Source organism: Hesperophylax consimilis, chromosome 14 (assembly GCF_061612785.1).
Source record: "Hesperophylax consimilis isolate HC1 chromosome 14, BYU_Hcon_1.0, whole genome shotgun sequence".
Taxonomy (NCBI): Eukaryota; Metazoa; Arthropoda; class Insecta; order Trichoptera; family Limnephilidae; genus Hesperophylax; species Hesperophylax consimilis.
The window spans coordinates 11,475,316-11,497,458 of NC_142849.1; the positions used below are offsets into that span (position 1 = coordinate 11,475,316).

Here is a 22,143-nt window from a genome sequence, read left to right on the forward strand (position 1 = left end):
GATGACAAATAGCTTTTGTTTATAATTAATACGATGGTGGAAAATTAATTTATCAATTACCAACAAAACTTGTGACTAACAAATGTGTCGTTATGCTTCCCAAGAAACAATAAAGGCGAAGCTTAATGCTAAATCACTTTTTTAGATTAATCTTTGTGACGAATTGGTTTACATTATGACTACCAAAATATATGCTTTAGATAAATTGAAGGTTTTCCTATTGTTTCCCTTGAGTAGAATACAAATAAAAAATGTAATTACTAAATAAAAAAATACAAATATAAACTACTAAAAAATGTATGAACTTTTAAAATAAACATCTTTTAAAAAATACAATAATATAGCTAAGATTATCTGTGACAGTTTCCCTTGATTAACTTCTTTGCTTTCTTATAAATAAATTTAAAAAATAAATTAAAAACAATTTCTTGCTGCTTGAAATCAAGCGTTTCTGTACTGCGTTTTTCTAGCGATTTTAATGCCTTTTACCTACGTATATTCGTAACGATATAAGGCATACCAAGAATATACACAATTTTGGCTTGTAGCTTTTCTTAAAGAATGTTTTTTTTTTATATTTGTGGGGAAGTAAACAGATGCAGAATACACGTCGACAAGCAATGGAATGCTATACTCCTCTAGAACGCGGAATAATTGTTTCCATTTTTTACAAATAAATAATTCGTCTGTGGTATGGGCTAGGAAGATCACCCGATTTGACCGCTCCAAACTTCTTTTTGTGGGGTTTTTTTAAGTCACTGTTTTATGCCAACAAGCCCCCAACTCTTGCGAATGCGAATGCGAGCACTTATCGCCAGAAGTTCTTGCAAAAGTGATGAAAAATGCCATAAAATAATGCCATAAATATTGCCATGTAAAAAATTTAAGACATCAAATGAACAAAATCCACAAGCAGAAGCTTTTCATTTATAAAAAAAAATACAACCAAAAAACATCGGGTGATATACTTTTGCGCCACCTTATATTTGCAAATTATAACAGATGGGTTATGGTGGTGACGTAGACAAATTATACCAGACAATACTGATGAAAATTTTATAATAAAACCATTATGGATAATTTTACCAACGCGTATTTTCGAGACTTTGTTATAATACGAAAAAGCATATTTGGTGTTTGCTTGATTACTTGCTCAATTACTTTTATTTACGAATGCCAACTGCTCCCACCTGTCTGAAGCCGGTGGGACTAAGGCAACCCCAATTGAGATATGTTGAGAGGTTGAGAAGATTGGGGAAAATAATGAGATGGGGAAGAGGAAGGTTGTGAAGACTAATCAGATCTGGTGACCAAATACTTTTGGAAACATTTTAAGAAACATTTCGATTTGGAATGGTTGTCTTTCATCAGAGCTATATTTATTAGGAGTTATAGTACCAACTCCTTCCATTCTTAAATAGCATTGCTTTTTTGTTGATGTTTTAAAGTCGTACAATCACGCCTTTACATATTTAGATATGTATCCTATTACAACCCTTAAATATTCCTTAATAGCGACAATACTAATTTCGGTGTATGTGCGTCCCTCCGTAACTCAATGTACATCATTTTCAAAACTGATTGTTCAAAGAATTCAGATATACGATATAGTACATTATTATAATATATTTAAACAGACAATTATTTTTGTTTTTTAAAAATTGGAACTGATTTGTCAAGAATTCAGACTATCCTGCAATTCTTCACGGGTGTGCGTTAGAAAATTAGTAAGTTTAATATCCTTATTAGAACAGGGTGAATTGATGCTAAATCCAGCTTCACATACATATATATTTCACAGATCACAATGTAAGGCTTAAGGCGAAGCACTAAGTAGTAAATCAAAGTCTTTTTGGTTACAAAAATTGATCTCCAGAAATATTTAAGATGCTTTAATTAAATACTACGAGTAGAACGCATCTTGGCCTCTAAGATAAACGAGCATTTTTTTAAAATAATAATTTAAAAGATAAGCCTAAAAAAAAAGTGTTATGCCTAAAAAACTACTTTAAAATTCAAAATCTTCTACTCACCAACCCACGTTCGATTATGGTTTTATTATATATAATGTGGAAAATTAAGTTCTTTAGAAAATGATCGTAAAAATATTTAATATTTTTGCCTGAACTTCACAAAATAAAATAAGACAATTTTTGGCAATGTTTTTTCATGCATAAATGAACACAGGCAGCTGGTTTTAAGCCGGAATTCAAACCCGCCATCCACAAGGAGTGTTATTGTTAGTGGCTTGATTTCAAATGTTAGACGACGTAAGTATGAGACATACAACCGACCTCTCACTCGTAATCCCAATTTAACAAAGCCAGTATAGCGGTTTATTAGAACTGATACGCACACATCCGCGCTCTCAATCGTGCATCTCTTTCTCACACACCGAACTCACATACACTACACTAAGATATTTTATTTTATTAATACAGTTTCTTTTTCTTTGTTTCTGTAATTCTGGCGTCATTTTTGCTGTGGAAAAATTCAATCTTGCCTAATCTAAATCGCCGGTTTCACCGGACGGACTTATTGTCGTTCTGTCTGAGATGAATTTAATTCCAAGTGAAATCTTTGCCGTTGTTAAGTGGGGGAGAAAATACTGATGAAAGCCTTCGGGGATGTTCCACCAGCGTTGAGTAAGGTTTTGATAAGCAATACCGACCTAATAAAATATGCGCATAATAATATGTCTCACCGCCTTTCCATTGAACTATTGTTCGCCGGATAGAAGATTAAATGGAATTGCTGGGTGGTTTTACAAACGAAGTGTTTTGATGATAAATATTGAATTAATGAAGTAGTACACACATTATTCTGATATTATGTTGTTACATTCATTTCCTTGATGAACGACATTTCAGCATTTGTCTAATTTAGGTGGTATTTTTTTGTTCTTGTTTTTTCTTCTGCCTTTTGTAATTTACGTTGATATTGTATATATTGGTATACAGCCAAAATTTATGACACTATGAAATATTAAACTAATTTCGGCTGTGGGTTTTTCTGCAAGTGATTTTAACTCTTATTCAATAAACTTTTGGTATGAACCAACAAACTAAGTACCTATTTATTTTGCAATGTATTATTTTCAAAATTGGAATTGATTGTGTGAACAATTCAGACAAGTGATAAAGAACCTGCACATAATATAATATTTTAACAGAAAATTATATAATAGTCCGTTTCACATTTGTATCTGATATCTCAAGAATTCTGACAATCGATAAATTAATTAGGTACGTACAATATTTGATAAAGTTTTCCATTCCGCGTCACATAATAATAAGCAAAAAAATTACAGGTTTCAACTTTATTACCACATTTAATTATTATTTTGTATTTTACTGTTGTTTAAATTTCGGACAATTAATCTGAACAATTTAGATTTCGTGATTTTGTACAAGGGTCTACTCTTTTTTCCGTTTTAAATAAAGTTAGATTTACTACCATTATATCCCGTGGTTTTTCACTGCTCTGCGCTAGTTTGTGAATAAATGTCTACATTGTTTATTTCAAATTCATAGTCGTTTGTAGGTAAAACGTGTACGACATTTATATAGTGTATGACATGTACATTGTGCAACGTATCTAAACAACATATACACTGTATACGGCATGTATATTATAAAACGTATCTTTAATACATTTTCACATGTGTATCTTTACAACTTTTACACTGTATATGACATATACAACGTATCTATACCACATTTACATTATATATGACATGTCCATTGTACCACATATCTATGCACTGTACACTGTACACAATAGGTGCATCTTACGACTGTCGCACTGTATACGACAGGTACATTGTACACCGTATATATACAACATTTACACTGTATACGACATGTGATCATCAGAACAGTTTCAGAAAATACATGTCGTGGTTAGTGGATACCTTTTGTTCTGCACAGAATATTTATATGGTGGGCAGGTTAACGATCCGCAAATGTCTATTTATTGTGTAGCAATTCTTAAGATTTCCGGTGAACCCGAACCTGAACGGAGACGGAACCGGAACTGGTTGTGTATTATTTATTTTGTTTGTTTTAAAGGGTTGTGCAGGAAGTCAAGATAATAATAAGTGGTTTAGGTACGATTTCCGACCTTTGATGTTGCTACAACCAGAGTCGTAGCGACCATTTTATTTGTATGGGCAACTTCCCTGAACCCAGACTCTCTTTTTCATAAAACAAAACATTTTCCACAAAGAAAAGCTTATTCAGTACCCGCTCTGAGCAACACAACATGGCAATATTTGAAAATCTCCTATTACCACCACAGTAAGCGGAAAATATTTCTTGTGTTATGATTGAGGAATTGAATAAACTTCACCTGGGTGGGATCCAAACGCGATGACACTGACCGGGCTGCTAGAATAACATTACGTTGATTAAAATAGGTAGTATTGCATTTTTATTAAATATTAACTTATCAGCCTATTTTCGATAAATTATTTACGAGGGTAATAACTTATACATCTGATCAAGTCTTTTATCACAATCCAAAGGATGAGTGAGGCCCTGTTAAGAAAGTGTAGTTTTCTGTATACACTGGCTGTCAAGTCCCAAAATATTTTTTAAATTTTGTGTTACAGCATGATTTTTGTACTTTGTTAGGATCGAATGGTTAATTATCTTAATTGTTAACCTATTGATAAAGGAATCAGTTTATTTTTGTTATCTATGTACAGTGTTCAGATAAGATTTCTAAAAAACATAATTTTCCCAACAACTTTCAACTCTGTAAAAAGTTTTTCCTTCAACATTGACCGCTATACGAACTTCCAACTCCGTCCGGTCACTACACAGAATGCTTAGCCGTTTGTTCACTCTATTTTTTATATACACACTAGAGACTGGAGATCCTTGAAACCGCAAGGAAATAATTTACTTTTGTTTTCAAAGACCGTGAGATTAATTGGATTGGAATAGTTTGTGTTAGTTTCAATCTTTTTTCAATGGGAAAAATAAAATACTTTGTAAGATATAGATTTGAATTAAAAACCTGCTTCTTCGCACAATCATAGATTTAGATTAAGTTTTTTTCTATAATTTTATTTAATTCTTAGGAGTGTAATAATAAATAAGGATAATTTACGCACATACTTAAATAGTTTATGCTCGTTAGTATTATGGAAAACCGATTATTTCTCTTTCTTCTCGCTTGCACATATGTGTCCGACTTGTCTTTTTCTCCTTGGGTTATTTTTCAAAATATCTAGTATTTTTACTGTGATTTTTTGTTTTATTTTCCTTATACAAAGGTAAATTTAATGTTCAATTTGTTTAATTGAATTATTTTGACATGCCCAGCCCCTAATAAATGACATTTTTGCTCAACCAACGTTCCACCATCATTTTAAAAAAGATCTTAGATTTTATAGAATATGCTTATAAATTGACCATAAAAACATTTAATTTAAACAAGCAAAAAAATCCGTCAAAACTGTTGACTTAATTAAAAATAAATTCTTATTAATTTTAACTGCCCCCAAAACGTTATGATTTTAAACTTTCTTGGTCGTAAGTTCTTTTCTAAAGTTCCCGCAATGCAGCGTAACACTTAGGGCCTGTTCAGACACGGCGATAACCGCGCGATTGATAAAATCGCGCGGTTTGAACCGCAAAAATGTTGACTGTTCAAACATCGGCGGTTAGTTAGCGATTAGCGATCAGTTTCAAGATGGAAGTCGAAGAGGAACTAGCGTGTCTGTGGCTGCTCCTGGAGAAAAAAATAAAGAAAAGAAGGAAAAGGCAGTATTGGGTGCATCCAATATTATTGGGCTCCTTTACGAGCACCTGAACCGGAAGGAGTTGTTTTCCCTTTTTTGTATTCTTTATTGTAACAATCCCGTATGTTTTTCCATTTTTTTTGGAGTGTTGTACCTGAAAATAATGTCATTATTAATTTTCTTGTTTTAGGTATCTTGGTACGGGTTGTTCATGTTCTCGTGCTCTCGTTGTGACGTGTTGATTGCGCGGTGCCCGCAACGCTATTGAACGCTGAGGAAGATCTCCATAGTAATAAAACCGCGTGGGCGCCGCACGATTCTATTTTCTAGCGGTTGAGTGGCGGTAATCGCGAGGTTGGACTAACCGCGCGATTATGTCTGAATGATTATTATACCTGATATAAATACCTGCGTAAATAAGACCGACGCGGTTCCCGCGCGATTCTCAAACCGCGCGGTTCCCGCCGTGTCTGAACTAGCACTTAATGTTGTGTTGTTGCGGTTTATTATTTTTAAATTTCGATACACAAACGACATCTGGAGTCAGCTTGCAAACTCTTATCAAATATCGCAAACGTTTCTTCTTTAATCACCGGAAAACTTCTAAGCCAAGATGGAAAACCGAAGAAACATTCACCGAAACGTAGATCTGTCTATAATTATCAATAATAATCAATGTAACCAAAACGACGACGTCGGATTTTTTTATGTTAGTAACGAGTCCCATTTTTTTTCACATTGGCTTCACACAGGAGGCCCTCTGGAGAAAATATGCCTTAGGGCCTATGACATCTGCTGTGTGGAGGGGAAGGAAAAAGGTATGAGGGGTGGGTGGGAATCGGGGATTCAATGTGTCCAGGAGTCACATATGAATACATGTCTCCCACTGCGTTGCAAGGCGATGGGTCAAAAAGTCTAAACCAGTCTCTTCTGATCCGACCTGCCATCAAGTAGATGGGCAAACGCATCTGCCACCAAGACTAAGACAAACCTCACCCCATGAACCCGGGCACCCCTACTAAATCACTAAATGTAGCTAACCACTTCGGATGAAATATGGCAGGGGTGTTGGTTATCCAATAAATGGTTAACGGAGAGGCGGTACCCATACCCGCCTCCCAAATTAAAAACTGCTCTCATCTATACTGAGCCAGTGGGGTTAATACATTAGCGATCGGAGTGTGGTGGGAGGCTGAAGGGAGTTCGTAAGAGAAGGAGGTTAGAAATAGAAACAATGGTAAGTTCTTGGCCCTTCCAATCTGGTCACCAAACACTGCTTAAGTCATTTCAATCAATATTTCTATTCTGAATGGTGGTCTTTCACCAGGGCATCACTGAGAGTATCTTCCACTCTGGTTACGATGTAATAGCTTAAAAATTCTAGCTACCTTATGTATGTAGCCACTGTAATCTCTCTAACGTAGATAAGAAGAATCAATGCTACAGTAATCATCCAACCAGAGCCCTGTTGTATCCTCTATTTATGTTACTGTCGGTTTTGAGAAAGAGGTAGAGGTGAAAACGAATCTATCAGCGGTATGCCTGTAATTTGCTTAGTGTTATATGTGATCTCAGTAGTATAGCGAGCTGCGATTACTTCAGACTTTAACTCACCAGGAGGTGAATTCCCGTTCTCCGTCCCTAGCTAAGGACAAGTCCCCAATATTAAATACTCAACCCCCTATTTCATCCTTGACTTAAACCAGAGCGAGTGAAAGAGTCGCGTGGCGATCGCTAGCCTTCGCTACGTGGCTATCTCACTCGCTTCAGTCTATGCAAAAGCCAAAATGAGGAGGAAAAGGACACTAAGGACACGTTCCTAGCCTTGGGTAAGGAACGGGAAAACGCCTCCAGATCTAATGTTGTAGGAGGTTTTTCTCCCGGTAAAGGTTTATTTTCAAGCTAGAAAAGGATGCATATTTAAAAATACTGTACATTACATGTGTTGGTATCATTTGCATTGTATTGTTTGCACCCACGATATTTAATACCTATACGGTTTTCAATTTCCATCTATTTTTAAAAATGTACATTTTCAGTCTAGATGTAGTGTCTATTGTTAAGTTTGGTGATTCTTATGCATTCATAAAATAAACCAGGACAAGCGTTGATTGCTCTGCTTCGTCCTAAACAGATTTATGATCATAGGATCAAATAAATAGTAGTTTTCGTATTGCAATTCGCTCAAACTTTCCTCAAACGGAGCAGAGCGTTTATCGGCTGAAGTCCAAACTGCACTCAGGGGTAACTCGAGGGAAACTTCGCCTTGAGGGCTTCCAAATTACTGCTAAAGTGTTTGGCGGGGGAAGTACATGTTGCATTCGGCATTTTACAACCGCTGAAAACTAACTACACTTTGAAGTTGAATCAAATCTTCTAATTGTTTTTAAATGTCGTACAAAAGTTTTGTAAACATCCTCTGTATCTTAATTCGATCTGAAAGCAATCTGGCTTGACATTACTATTAAATACACAGATATTTTGGCATCTACAATCTTAACGAACTTGAGTGATAAATATTATGGCTTACAAAACATATTGATTTTGTTGATCTTCATATAGACCAACAAAAGCAGATTCTAAATATATAAATTTTACTGTAAATGTACGTAGAATTAATAAATCGTCACGTAAAAACGATTAACCGTAAGAGACAAACGCCCTGTTCTAATAAGGCGGGTTCTGACAGATCTTACAACGCTGCCTCACGGGTCGGTCGGCCGCATGCATTAGAATGAAGACAATTTTGTGTATAAATGTGCTGCGTAGACTTCCACGCGGTTTACCAATACTGTATTCAAATCATTTCGAAAGAATCCATGTGTTTTGTATATCTTGAAAAATATTTTTATTCGGAATTTTTGATTTCATACCTACCCGAGTGGGATTGACCTTACACGAATAAATACGTCATGATGAGAAATATGAACTCAACGATATTAGATAGAAAAAACATCACGCTTTATATTACATTAAACCGCAGCAGAATTAAAATGTATACCCCTGTAAAACCAGGTTTTTGAGAAAAAAATTATGAAATTTTGTGAATTTTTTGCAAAATATTTTTTTATATGAAACTACAAAAAAGTGAGGTGTCAATAACATATGTCTAAAAAAACTTTTTTTTCGCAAAAATTGCATGCCGCCATCGTAAAAATATGTTGGATACAAGGCGGATGCTCAAAATATGGATGCCTGCATACATCTTCTGTACTGACTGAGCGAATCTGAATATCAGCAATGAAATAAAATATTTGGGTCACGTCGTCAATGATAACTTAAATGATAAAAATGACATAGAATGCCAAAGAAGAGTACTGAGCGTGCGAGACAACAATATGCTCGCCAGGAGTTTCAACAGGTGCAGTCATCCAATGAAGAAACAAATATTCTAGTCATACTGCATGAGCTTTTACACTTGTGAACTATGGACAAGAATCACCCAAGGTGTCATGAACACACTCCGAATACAGTATATGTATAGATGTTCGCAGAGGGAAGGGTGCATGGGTTCACTGCTTTGATGCAGCACAGAGTAGCCAGAACAATTCATCGCTACCAGAAATCGGAAAATACGCACCTCTACACTATAGATGAAGAATTTCCCTCAAGCTACTTTAATAAATCATTTTATATCCTACATTCATTCTTATATCTTGTGATTTGTTAATTTATATGTATGCTTTTATATGGCAGATAGAGTTTTACACTTACCTCTCTGTTCAGCTGAATTAAACAAACATTATTATAAAATAAATATTGAAAAAAGCAACAAAAATAACTTACTATAAATGAATCCTATAATTTCTATACCCGCTATATCCGATTTTTTGACAAAATGATCTGAGTATGACATCTTGTTCACATTTTTGCGAGCAACAAGAGGAGCCTAAAATTGAGTTTCAAAACCCTCCTTATCATGACCAAAAACCATGTTAAAACTGCGAGTGAGAAACCAAATCCGCTATATCATACAGAAAGTCACTATCAAAACCCGCTATATCGGATTCAACAAATCACAAGCAGTTATTTTGCCAAAATACAATATGGCCGCCGCTCTGACGCCACGCTCGTGTGTCAAAATGATCTACGCGTGAGTTTCTAAACCCGCCATGTCGCCTCAGTTGACTTTCAAAATCACGAAGTGAGTATCAAAATCCGCTATATCCATTTTATTTATCGAAATTACTTAATCATTGCTAGACATATATAGAAAAATAAATGCTTTTCGAAATTTTATTACTCCAAATCATTATAAAAAAAAATTTAATGCATTTACTTATGTACGCTAGAGATGTGACAGTTTTTTGCGGTTTTCTCCAAATCAATGAAAGTTGATATAGCGGGTATAGAAATTACACGACTCAAATATTGAATTTTAGTTGATAAACTTCTCGTCATCAATAAACGGATATTCGGACCAATGGATCTTTAAATAACTAAAATTAAATATCAAATACACTACTCAATTTTAAAGAAATATGAACACCTTGCTGAACAACACACCTACACTACAAGAACGAAATCCTCAAATCTACTAAACATTCCAAAATTAAATACATCTTTCGGCCAGAAGAACCACTATTTCCATGCTATAAAATTATATAATGCCCTTCCTATTGAAATTAAAAACACCAAGGATAAAGAAAAGTTTAAAAAAGACATCAAATTATGGCTAACGAAACATGAAGATGAGGAAATCATTTAATTTATGAAGTAACCCCAACGCAACCTACAGACAACAAACATAAATACTTTTTGCTTAAATAATTTATATTTTGTGGGAACCAACAAATTAGAGGATGAGGAAATCATGACCAACACAAATACAACAACCTACAGTCCGCCTCGGAACAGAAATACCTAGTGAGGAGGACTGAGAACAAACTACATCACTTTATATCTTTTTTTACTTAATATTGTATAATTTTTACATTACATTATATTACCGTTAAAATAAAAAAAAATTTTAAAAAAAGTAAAGTACCAAGTGTAATTCTCTTACAACAGTATTCAAGATATTACAACTTTTAAGGTTTCAAGTTCAAATATTAAAGACGATGTCTCTCTTTATTTGAATGTATAAAGGTCAATTTAATTATCAAAAAAACATCTTCGGTTAGACTGGAAGAGAAACAACGTTTGGAATGGAAGCATTTTTCAAGAATTTTTGTCAGGCGTAAGACTAGAATTATTTCAAGTTTGGCCCGTATTTTTTTATGGGAATAGCATGGTTATTAAACTATCCAGTCTTTCAATAAATAAAAACTTTTAAACCAATCAAATGTATTACTTATTATATAAAACATCTATTTCATCAGCTCAGCAAACCTATATAATGCCAAACTCATTATTGAGTGATAATATAATGGGTATTGTACGAAACAATTTCAACAATTGTCTCTTCTCTAATATCCCATTTTACGTCGTACAAGAGTGTTAAAATGTATCACTCAAAACATTTTTATCCTTTGGCATACTATCTCCTACTAATACACAAACCAGCCATCACACCAACTAAGCAGTGGTTGGTAAAAGGGAGAGACATTACATATAACTCTGTATTGGCATATATGTATTGCTTCAATCACGTCAATACATGACATACCTCTAATGCGTACATTTCTGTTATTCTGACTTTTGTCAAGATTCTTTTTTTTGTGTCACATTTTTCTGGTGTGTCCACACTGTCAAGTTATTTCCGTCAATACGCTTTACATATCCAAACCATCCAAGCCACCCTCTCTTAATATTACACTTATAACGGTCTTGCATTATTTCTTGATCTCCTAGTCCAGAGGTCGGCAAAGTGCGGCTCCGGAGCCGCATGCGGCTCTTTAGCCTCCTAAGTGCGGCTCCCGCGCAAAAGTTCACGGACAGGCGCGCAAGACGCGCAGATGGTATCGGCGGGTGACGACTGCAGGGTGCGCGGTGCGAGGGAGACTCTTCTCGCGTTTCAATAAGTCTGGTTGGCGTTGGGTTGTGACATAAATGATACAGCGCAAGTTTCGCTTTTTGTAAGATTTATTTCTCATACAGGTCCTAAAGAAGAACTTTTAGGATTATTGCCACTCAAAGGTAAGACGCGTGGAGAGGACATCGCAAACGCTGTGATTGGATGTATGGATAAACATCAAATTTCTCTCGAAAAAATTGTGTCGATTTCAACAGACGGGGCCAAAAGTACGACCGGCCACAGAAAGGGGTTTGTTGCTCTTTTGAAAGAAAAAAAATAATCACGAGATACTTGCTTACCATTGCATCATTCATCAAGAAGCGCTTTGTGCGCAGACATTTCCAAAAGAAATTTGTAAAGTTATAGAATTGGTGATTACGATTGTTAACTCCATTTTAGCTAAAGCTCTTAATCATAGCCAATTCAAAGAATTTTTAGTTGAAATGGAGAGTGAGCACGGTGATCTTCTGATTCATAAAAAGGTACGTTGGTTATCAAGAGGGAACGTTTTAAAGCGTTTCGAATTGCTGTTTCCAGAAATCAAAGCATTTCTCCTTGAGAAGGGTGTTAACTATCCAGAACTAACAGACGATAAGTGGATTAAAAACTTTTATTTCATGGTAGACGTTACGTCTCATCTAAATAAACTTAATCATAAACTACAAGGGAAAGGAAATACAATTTTTTCGATGTTAGAAGAAGTCGTTTCATTTGAAAACAAATTATCCCTCTTTGCTGAAGATTTTGCAAGGGAAACATTGTTTCACTTTCCGAGTCTGCTGAAGCATCGCCAAGAAAATAATTCTTTCATTGACAAGCACTACTAAATATGGAGCTCTAAATTTGAACGTCTTTGTGTTGATTTATAAATACTGGAGAAGAAAAAATATGAGCTTAGTTCACAACACAAGTGGTCTACCTTGAAAGACCTAGAGAAGGAAGACATGATCATATTCAACGCTTGGAATAGTATTCCCAACTCTTATGACCAGCTGAAAAAACTCGCTTTTTCTGTACTATCCCTTTTCGGTTCTACATATCCATGCGAACAATCTTTTCAAGCATGAACTCTATCAAGAGTAAACTGAGAAGTCGTCTTATTGATGACAACCTGGAATCGTGCCTAAAATTAGAACAACAACCTGTAAACCTGACTTACTCAAACTTTCAAAGAAGATGCAATGGCATGGTTCGCATTAAGTACTTATTATGATTCTCATTGTCATGGTTTAATATATATTATTTTTAAACTGTTTTTTTTTTAATTTTTTCTTTGTACAATATTTTATGTTACTTAAATCTTACAAAACTGATCAATCAGTTTGAAGTTTGAATTGTAAGAAATTTCTCATTTTTCCTGTTTATTTGTTTGAAATAAAATAATTATATCTCAACTTAATATTTGAATAGGTAATACATCATATTTACGTAATAGTGTAATACTTAATATTAAAATACTTAACTGATTATTATAATGCTTTTATAATTGGCTCTTATTTTTTTTTAAATCGTTGTAATGTACATATTTGGCTCTTTGGCAAATAAGTTTGCCGACCTCTGTCCTAGTCCATAGTAGTCATACGTGGTTTTATCACATATACTACTCAGATTTCTCATTTCTAATGCATTCAATACGTTGTTCTTATACCATCTTACTCTCATACATCAGAATTAGAATCGTAACCTATTTATGGACTGCTAGCCTCGCCTGCCTTGACATATATAACCGCATATTACATTGAGTCTTCGATTAATTGAATTTCATGCTTTTATCGTTCTGATTTCTCTAATGCTTGCAATAAACACGCTATTCGCTGTAGCCAGGTATAGATAAGTAATGGTTATTATCGTTGCAGCAAGTATTTCACTGGAATGTTCCGCGTAGATAATAAATACTGTTTGTGTAGTTTCAATGACATCGAAAAAACATAATAAATCATACGCGAAAAATATCAAAATAAATTGCCAGAAATGAATATAAATTCGTTTTCTTAGAAAATGGTATCAAAATATTAAGGCTCAGTAGTAAGCGTTCAAAGATGATTTGAAAGAGAGATATGTAAAAATGAATGTTAAAGGTAGCGCGCTTATATTAAAAAAGCAATGATAATTAAGCGAAAATGGTGAAAATATTTAATAAAACACGGCTCGTTTGAAATACAGAAAAAAAATCTACCATTTCGACTTTACAAATATAACATTTTTTTTAGGAATTTAAGATTTTGATGTTATAAACCTGTAGAAATTTGGAATGCAGGGTTTTAGGAGCTTTACATGCGGATTATTAATTGAAAGTTTACGTTGAAGTAGTTTTCAGACAGATTTATGTTTACCTTCAATTTTAGTGGTATATCTGAGAGAAATCTGAAGGACTCAAGGACACACTAAAGCAGCTTGTTTGTTAAAGCCTTCTTTTCTCCCTTTTTCTTTTCCCCATTTTACCAATTTCACCAGCTTTTGGTACAAACATATTAAAAAAATGTCTTAATATATTTTTCTGCAAACTTACAGAGTGTTCAAGCCAAGCATTTCAGTCGAAATTTGATAAAATAAAAGAGAATAATAGGTGTACTCCCTCATGCTCATGTAAGACGATCCAAAACCAACTCCATGAACAAACCAGGGTAATCATTTACTATCCCGCCAAACTCTTAATACTCATAATTACCAAAAACAAAACTTGTTTCAACTCTACATAAAATTTAATGTACTTAATGTTCGTCAAAATTACATAAAAAGGATTATTATTCACGTACACAAAAATCTAGAAAATTGTAAAAATTGATCTTAAATATCACAAGAAGTCACACCCGAAAGGATCTCGTGGTTCCAGGGAGCAATACGGCAAAGTATCAAAAGTCGTATACTCTAGGACTGAAATTGTATAATAAAATCCCCCAAGAATTAATTTTTGTTTTCCATTATTTCTGGCTTTCACCCTTCAAGGGTGTTCTTGGCCATCATTTAAAATTATTGAGAAATGAAAGGTGAATTTAAATATTAATTTTATTTAAATTGGCAAATTTCAAAATTATAATGAAAATTGGAGTCGAGTTCAGACTTAGAAGAGATGAGATGTTGAATGGAGGGGAGGCAATTTTAGATAAGGCTTGATAGAAGAGAGGATATTTGTTTAGTGAGGGACAACCAAAAAATATGCGATCTAAAGTTCCCACTTCTAGACCACAGAATGTACAATCTGGGGAGTCAACGACGTGAATTTTAAAAAGATGGGAAGGAACGGAACAATGTCCGATCTTCATTCGAATGAGTGAAGAAATTTCTTTTTTGAAAAAATGAGGGAATTGCTGAAACCACGGTTTTGATGGAATAGTCCTTTGTATTGAGGCATAGCAGGCTCCCTTGGATTGACTAGCAATGTGCCAATACTCCGACCAAACATTGCGGGATCTATCTTTGATGATGGAAAAAATGTCAGATAGGGGAATGTGGTTTACGAGGGTAACAACAGGGTTGGACGCTCCTTGTTTTGCTAAGGCATCCGCAATATCATTACAAAATTTCCTTCATTGGTTCAATAAAAACTAAATGGTTGATTGGCTTGGGGAGGGTGGAGTCTGAAAAACTATTAAATAATGTCAATTTAAAATTTACAGAGTTACCTATTGATTGTTCATTTAGTAAAAATTTGATATATATATTCTAATTGGATGAAAAAAAACAACAACAAAACTTTAATTTTACAGAATAAATTTTTAGCAATTTTAACAGCATTTAGTTCCTTGGAACCGGCAATCTGCCTAGCTAGGAACTAATATCGACATACAATTCATAATAACACTTGTACTTATTTTTAATATACTTATACAGTTATTGCAATATTATTATTTTGTCACTTTTGCTATATAACGTGTATCTGATGTAATCTAATAAATAAAATAAATTAAAACTTAACTACTTAATTAACAAATTTCGGAAATGGAAAATATATCGTTTAGATAGCAAACAATCCATGATTATTAATTATGTTGTGCTTTTCGTTCCAATTTAGTTCTATTTTCCAGTACCAATCGTCAAATGACACATTTATAGTAGGTAATTTTTTATAAATATGCAAGATGGCCGCGAATTATACGTAATATTCCCCTTGAATATTTGAACGAAATTGCTAGTTAAATGCATTCTTTTCCAATTCCGGTAATTTTTATTTTTTTTTACTATTGTTAAGTTAAACAAAGTAATGTTTTTGGTAATTATGCGTATCAAGAGTGCGATAGAATTGTAAATATTTACCCAAATCAGTTTTTCTTTTTTTCATTCAGAAATGTCTACACAATCTAATTCAAGTTGTGTTTTGTGTATCTTTGCAGGGCATCACGCTGAAGATGACTGAGGATGGCAGGTGCCTCGTGGCGCGCATCATGCACGGGGGGATGATACACCGCCAAGCCACGCTGCATGTGGGGGATGAGATCCGGGAGATCAACGGCACCCCTGTCGTCAACCACAGCGTCAACCAACTGCAGAAGATACTGGTGAGATCAATTTACAAACAAACTATCATCTATCAAAGTCAATAGTTAGTTAATGCTCTCCCGAGATTACAAATTCAGTGGCAGACCTCGGACGTGATAAACAAACACATTTTTTCTAACTATACTGATGAACTGCTAGGGCATCTCGTGCAGTCACAGTCGCTGTGTGTATATAATGCCTCTGTATCCCCACTTTAACTTTAAAATTTTATTTATTCTTCATTATAAGCACCCGCGAAAGCAGTTTGTTATCAATTATAACTATTAACTAATGTGGATGTTTGTACTAAATCGGCCACAGATGTTGGGTTTCGTCATGCACAACTCAAAGTAGTTGACCAACCTTGCAGTTAGAAGGCTGCTTTACTTTAGCGTATAGCATTCTCCAAAGTGGATCTCAGGTATAGGCCAGAAGATACCGTCTATGAACTAATGGTCGAGAAAATACAAAATAAAGTTTTATGATACCTCTACATAAGAGAGTTCGGTTTTTACCCATAGCTGTTTCTAACAACATTTACCTCGGGAATGCTGGGCATCTGCAGCCATAGTTCTAGGAGGGATGTCGCATTACTGCTGATGGCTGATAAGCTTCTGAAAGGTTTTTTTATCAATAACAGACATTCTGCATAAAATAACATTCTATATCCATGATTAGTTCACCCGAGGCCGCCAATATCTACAGGCTTCTAATTCTTCCCGGGTGCAGAACTACCTTACCAATACTGATGCCCCTGGGAAGACTGACTAGATTAATTAACTGCCTCAGAGGTAATGCGGATACTTTCCACATGTCCTAAAACGAATTAAAGTAAGAAGTATTATTTAACCTCCACGGGTATCTTCGTGTCAAGGCTTTGTAGAAGAGCAATACTTATTAACTGATTTGTTCCGATCTGAAAAAAAATGGCAACAAAAGAAGAAGAAGGATGATTCTGTTCATTATCTAATCAAAAAAGCAACGGAAGTATCTTTGTCTACTACTGACTACTACCTGCAAAGCACTCTAATTACCGTTTTCCTTAACGTATCAGGGATCAAGATGAATGAGTGTGAATTAATCTAAGATTCTTTTCCAGAGGGAGGCCAGAGGCTCAGTGACATTCAAGATCGTCCCTTCATACAGATCAGCCCCTCCCCCCTGTGAAGTAAGTACCGTCATTGTTTTCTGTTGACTCTAAGCCTCCCTAATATAAAAACAATTAACACGTTTCAGTTCCCAACTACGTAACAATAAACAGTTACTCATTGTGTTTTCTTCAGACTGTATTGGCTTTTCAATTGTGTTTTCTAGAATGTAGCAATTGAACCATTGTTTTTCAGGCATCAAACTTCTGCTACTAAAGAAGCAAATTAATTGCCTTATTGATGGGTTTAAAATACAGCATCTTTTTTGCGTGTCAGACTTTCTAGTTATATTTTTAGTTGCTTTTATTATGAATGGACTAATAAATGCTTTAATGAATTAAATTTCAATGACAGGTTTAATAATGAAAGGTCGTGTTAAATTTCAAGCTTGCTTTTTTAAATTGTATATCTGTGAAATAGCATAAAAGATGTCCAGCATTCACAGGTTTTACAGAAGAATCCAAAAATCTTTGCGATCTAACTCTCTGTTAGCAAATAAAGATTTTATTTTGCATCAAATAAAATCGAAAGACATCCCTTTTTTCTAATTGCTAACACCTTTTTGAGATTTTACATAAAATTCCACTAATTTTTAGAAACTGTTTTAGTTACTCTTGCGACTTCTCGCAAATTTTTTAACAAAATTTTTATTTACCTTGACTATTGAATGAAGATTATATCGTCTCATTATAACAGTTTTTAACACGCTTAACAATTCTCGAATCTTATTTTCTTTTGCTTGGTTGTATTCTGGCGCAGAGAAAATGTACAGAAAATTGTTTTCTTACAAAAATATGTTTCGCCAACTGCCTTTTCACAGTCGATATTTCGGTGATAGTTTGTTGCTTTTGTACGTGACATAAGGCCAAATAACCCAGTAAGACGGATGGCGGAAAAGCAAGCTTTTTTTTTACTAATATAGCTATTTGCTGAACCATTTCTTAATATTAACTAGTTGTTTGTCGCTTTTCTGATATTGTGTGTTGTGTTTTTGTGGATAGCTCTTCCGGATTAGGCCTTCTCCGGTTCTAGTAAGTAAATTTATGAAAAAAAAATCACATCATCATTCTCATTTTGATGTATGTCCGTCCAATTGTCTAATATCCATGAATGTGCATAGTTCCCAGATATTCCATAGTTTTATTTTTGTGCAGAAGTTGTAATTTTTTTAAGTTTGTCGTTTTCTTAAAAAAATTTATTTATTGACTTAGTCTGTTGGTGTTTACGAACAACGTAAATTAAATGTATTTATTTATTTCAATTGAACAAGATTTTTTTGATTCCACGTGCTACAGCTTATAAAATCATTAATCAATACAAGTTAAAAACAAGATGTGTGCCTGTAACTCTTTTGCATGAATTTTAAGATTTTTTTTTCTCTATTGAATCTTGCATTTGGCAAAAACTTATTTACTGAAAATGTGGGCCTATCAGGTACATAATAATGTATGTAAAAATATTTAAAGACTATATTTAATCAACATTCTTGTCGAATTTACAGTAAATTGATATTTAAAGAAAATAAAACTTCGCAATCAATAATTTGTTTCACCCAAAAGCCCGCTTGAGTCTTGTGTACAAACGCACCAATTGTTTTCATTTTCTGTGTGTTTAATAATTATTATCTGTCTTTTCTCATAATTTTATTTCCTCCAATTATAATTCACCCAATTGAGATCCTTTCTAATTCTTTTACACAGTATTCAATTTATTTCTCACCTTAGAACCACTTCGGTCTGCACTTGAATTAATTTTGTCACTTTTCATCCGCACCAATTACATTTTTTTAATGATTCGCAAAAATAAATCCATTTTCAATTCGCTCGATGTGTAATTATTTATGTACCTACAAACTTATTAAATTATAAAGAATTCTTCCTTTTAAACCTTATTTTAATCACACAATTCCGCTATACTTATCCACAAGGACACAATATTATAAATAAATACCAGGAACCTATAACCTACTTCTGTTCTTTTTAACTTATCCTTTAGATATATTTCCTATTTTATGAATTAAATGTAAGCTTTACGTGTTGTTTTTCATCTGTGACGTTTCATAATTATAATAAGTGGATACAATTATGTATTTTTTTATTAATAGGTAATGGTTTTTTTTAATTGCCAATTAAATTTGCAGATCTTCGTGCGTGCCCAATTTGACTACGACCCTTTGGATGATGAACTGATTCCATGTGCCCAGGCTGGAATCGCTTTCAAAACGGGGGACATTCTGCAGGTAATTAAGTTCATCATAATCACACTCGTTTTGAATTTGGGTAAAGATAATAAATATTTCAGGAAAGTTTTAGGGCACAATTTTAGAAAACTGGCGGGGTGTGACAATGATGTATGGGATTTATTTTTTTAATCCTGGTGGCTACCAAAATTAGTATTTTTTGATGACAAATCTTTTTGTATTGTTTTTGTTTTATTTAATTAAAATCAAATTTAATAATAAAATTATTAAGTTCTGCAAGTATTTTTTCAGTTGTTTTGGCTATAATAATAACAAAATCGTCATTTTCGGTTTTCAGTTTGAAAATGGCCTGGAAAGCCGAAACAGCAACAATAAAAAAAACCAAAAAAATTCTCGCAGAACTTAATAATTATATTATTAAATTTGATTTAAATAAAATTTTAAAAAAATTAAATGGAGTTACGAATTAAACACAAAAACAATAAATAAATACTTTTTGTATTGTGTAGGTACTGCATGCAATGTTTGCGAATCATATATTTAGGACAAGTTGTTTCGCAGAATTTTAACAATTCATCAAATTTCAAAAATAATTTTCCAGCTTTTTTTAGGTTATTTTCAAGTTCAGTTATTATATAACATTATTGGCCAGTTGTTTCACAAAACTTGAACGTTGACAAGCCAATACTTAAAAGAATTCATAATATGCCATTTCATAAATGACGCGAATTTAATTATTTTGGGAAAAAACGTCAATAAGTTATGCTTTAAAATATTCAGATATATTGTTTTTTCATGCCCGCACATACGCAATGTGAATATGAATTTAAAAAATTGTACCTTTATACAAACTCAATTCTTACAAAAAATGCATACAAATACAATATCGTATCGGAGATTCAATCCAATATTATTTAAATAATTTTAAAGCATAATTTGCAAAAACTGTTCTTTTCCTCAAACAATTAAATTAGCGTCATCCATGAAAGAGCAGATCTTGAATTATTTTAGTATGCCTTTAAATGGTTCTCGGAGGTTACGGTATGGACATTGAAAATAATATTTTTACTGAATTTTGATGTTTATCCGATTGTCTCCCTATTTGTATGTGTGTTACTTATGACCTTAATCCTAAAAATCCATTCAATTGAATGATTCCATCAATTTCTAAATGTATTTAAAAATGATAAGAACATTTCTTCAAGAGAACACCAGCCCTGTTCAAACACCTCTTCCAAAGCGGTCAAATACTAAAATTTGATGAATATGCTGGTAAGGTAAAACCTAAACGAAAAGTCATTTTAAGTGAGTTCGAAACATTAATCACGATTTGACAAAAAAACCCTATAATACTGCACACATCGTGCCAAAAGTATAGGAAAAATTAAGTTTTTATTCGAACCAATGCAATTGAATACAAAATTAAATTATATCATAGAACCAATATAATTGAATATCAATTTATTAAAAACTAAAAACCTATTAAATTTATGAGCATTATTGTATTGATACGAGAGTATAAACCTATTTCTAATACCATTACACCAAAGAAATTGAACGCCTCTTCATTAATAAAATGAAACTAAAGAACAAATACCTTATCATTAATTTAATGAAATTAAAGACCTCCCTTAATAGCAATAAATCTTCCAGATAATCAGCAAGGACGATCATCACTGGTGGCAAGCCCGCAAGGACAACGCTGCAGGATCGGCAGGACTCATTCCATCTCCAGAGCTTCAGGAGTGGAGGGTGGCTTGCTCTGCATTGGATAAGGGGAAACAGGAACAAGGTACGGTACCTCACTTTTATTTGTTTCTGTAATTATTGACCTTGATCTTCCCTTAATGCTTATTACCTCCTATACATATTTCCCGACCGACTTTGACTTTCAAAGGATTCTAAATGGACTAGTTACAAGTATATTCAACTACAACAACCTCTCTATAATACTGGCTGTTAAATTTCAAAAGTGATTTCAATTTCTGTCAGTATTGGTAAACACTGTAGAGGAAGTAGTTCATTTTATTTATGGTTGCACAGCGAGGAGAAAGTTTTTCTTCCTATTTTCTAGCATTTCTCCATGAGAAGAAAGAAACATACTTTTCTTCTGTTTTTCTTCCTATTTTTTTATATTTTCTCAGTAAGAAGAAAGAAGCATATTTTACTTCTGTTTTTCTTCATTTTTTTAGCGGTTTTTGATATGAAAGATTTTTCTTTAGATTGGATAATCTGTTATCTTTTACAATGGACAGGATTTAACTAACATGAAATGCTTATACAGGTAAAATGTTCCTTTCTAAAACCACTTTAAACGACATTAAACAACATGTATCATTAATTAAACTCCAACTATCCTCTTGACTCTCTCACCTACAAAACAAAACTTTTTAGTTACCCTGACACAGTATTTACTTTGATTTTATCTGAGTTGACTCCTTAGGCATTATACAACGTTTGAACTTCTGTACATTTTCAATAATAACACAGTGTGCATACTTTATTTTATCCTTGTTTAATTTATGTTTTAATTTCTTAAACCAACGCACAGCGTGAGTTAGAATTTGTAATCTTCTTAAACGGGGAGGTTAGGGTAAATTAAGAACTGAGGCGG

The 22,143-nt window shown here is 33.6% G+C and overlaps 1 protein-coding gene across 5 annotated transcripts in view; it reads left to right on the forward strand.

The window, feature by feature from the left end:
* CASK (peripheral plasma membrane protein CASK) overlaps positions 1-22,143 on the forward strand; it is a 665,459-nt gene that overhangs the window by 580,906 nt on the left and 62,410 nt on the right. For 3 of the 5 annotated variants that reach the window (XM_089639496.1, XM_089639498.1, XM_089639501.1), the window contains exons 3-7: positions 16,037-16,201; positions 17,281-17,349; positions 18,331-18,360; positions 19,470-19,568; positions 21,183-21,321. In XM_089639496.1, the coding sequence (XP_089495622.1) occupies positions 16,037-16,201; positions 17,281-17,349; positions 18,331-18,360; positions 19,470-19,568; positions 21,183-21,321 (502 nt within the window). The remainder of the gene's footprint in view (positions 1-16,036; positions 16,202-17,280; positions 17,350-18,330; positions 18,361-19,469; positions 19,569-21,182; positions 21,322-22,143) is intronic. The other 2 variants (XM_089639497.1, XM_089639499.1) reach the window with 1 other exon arrangement.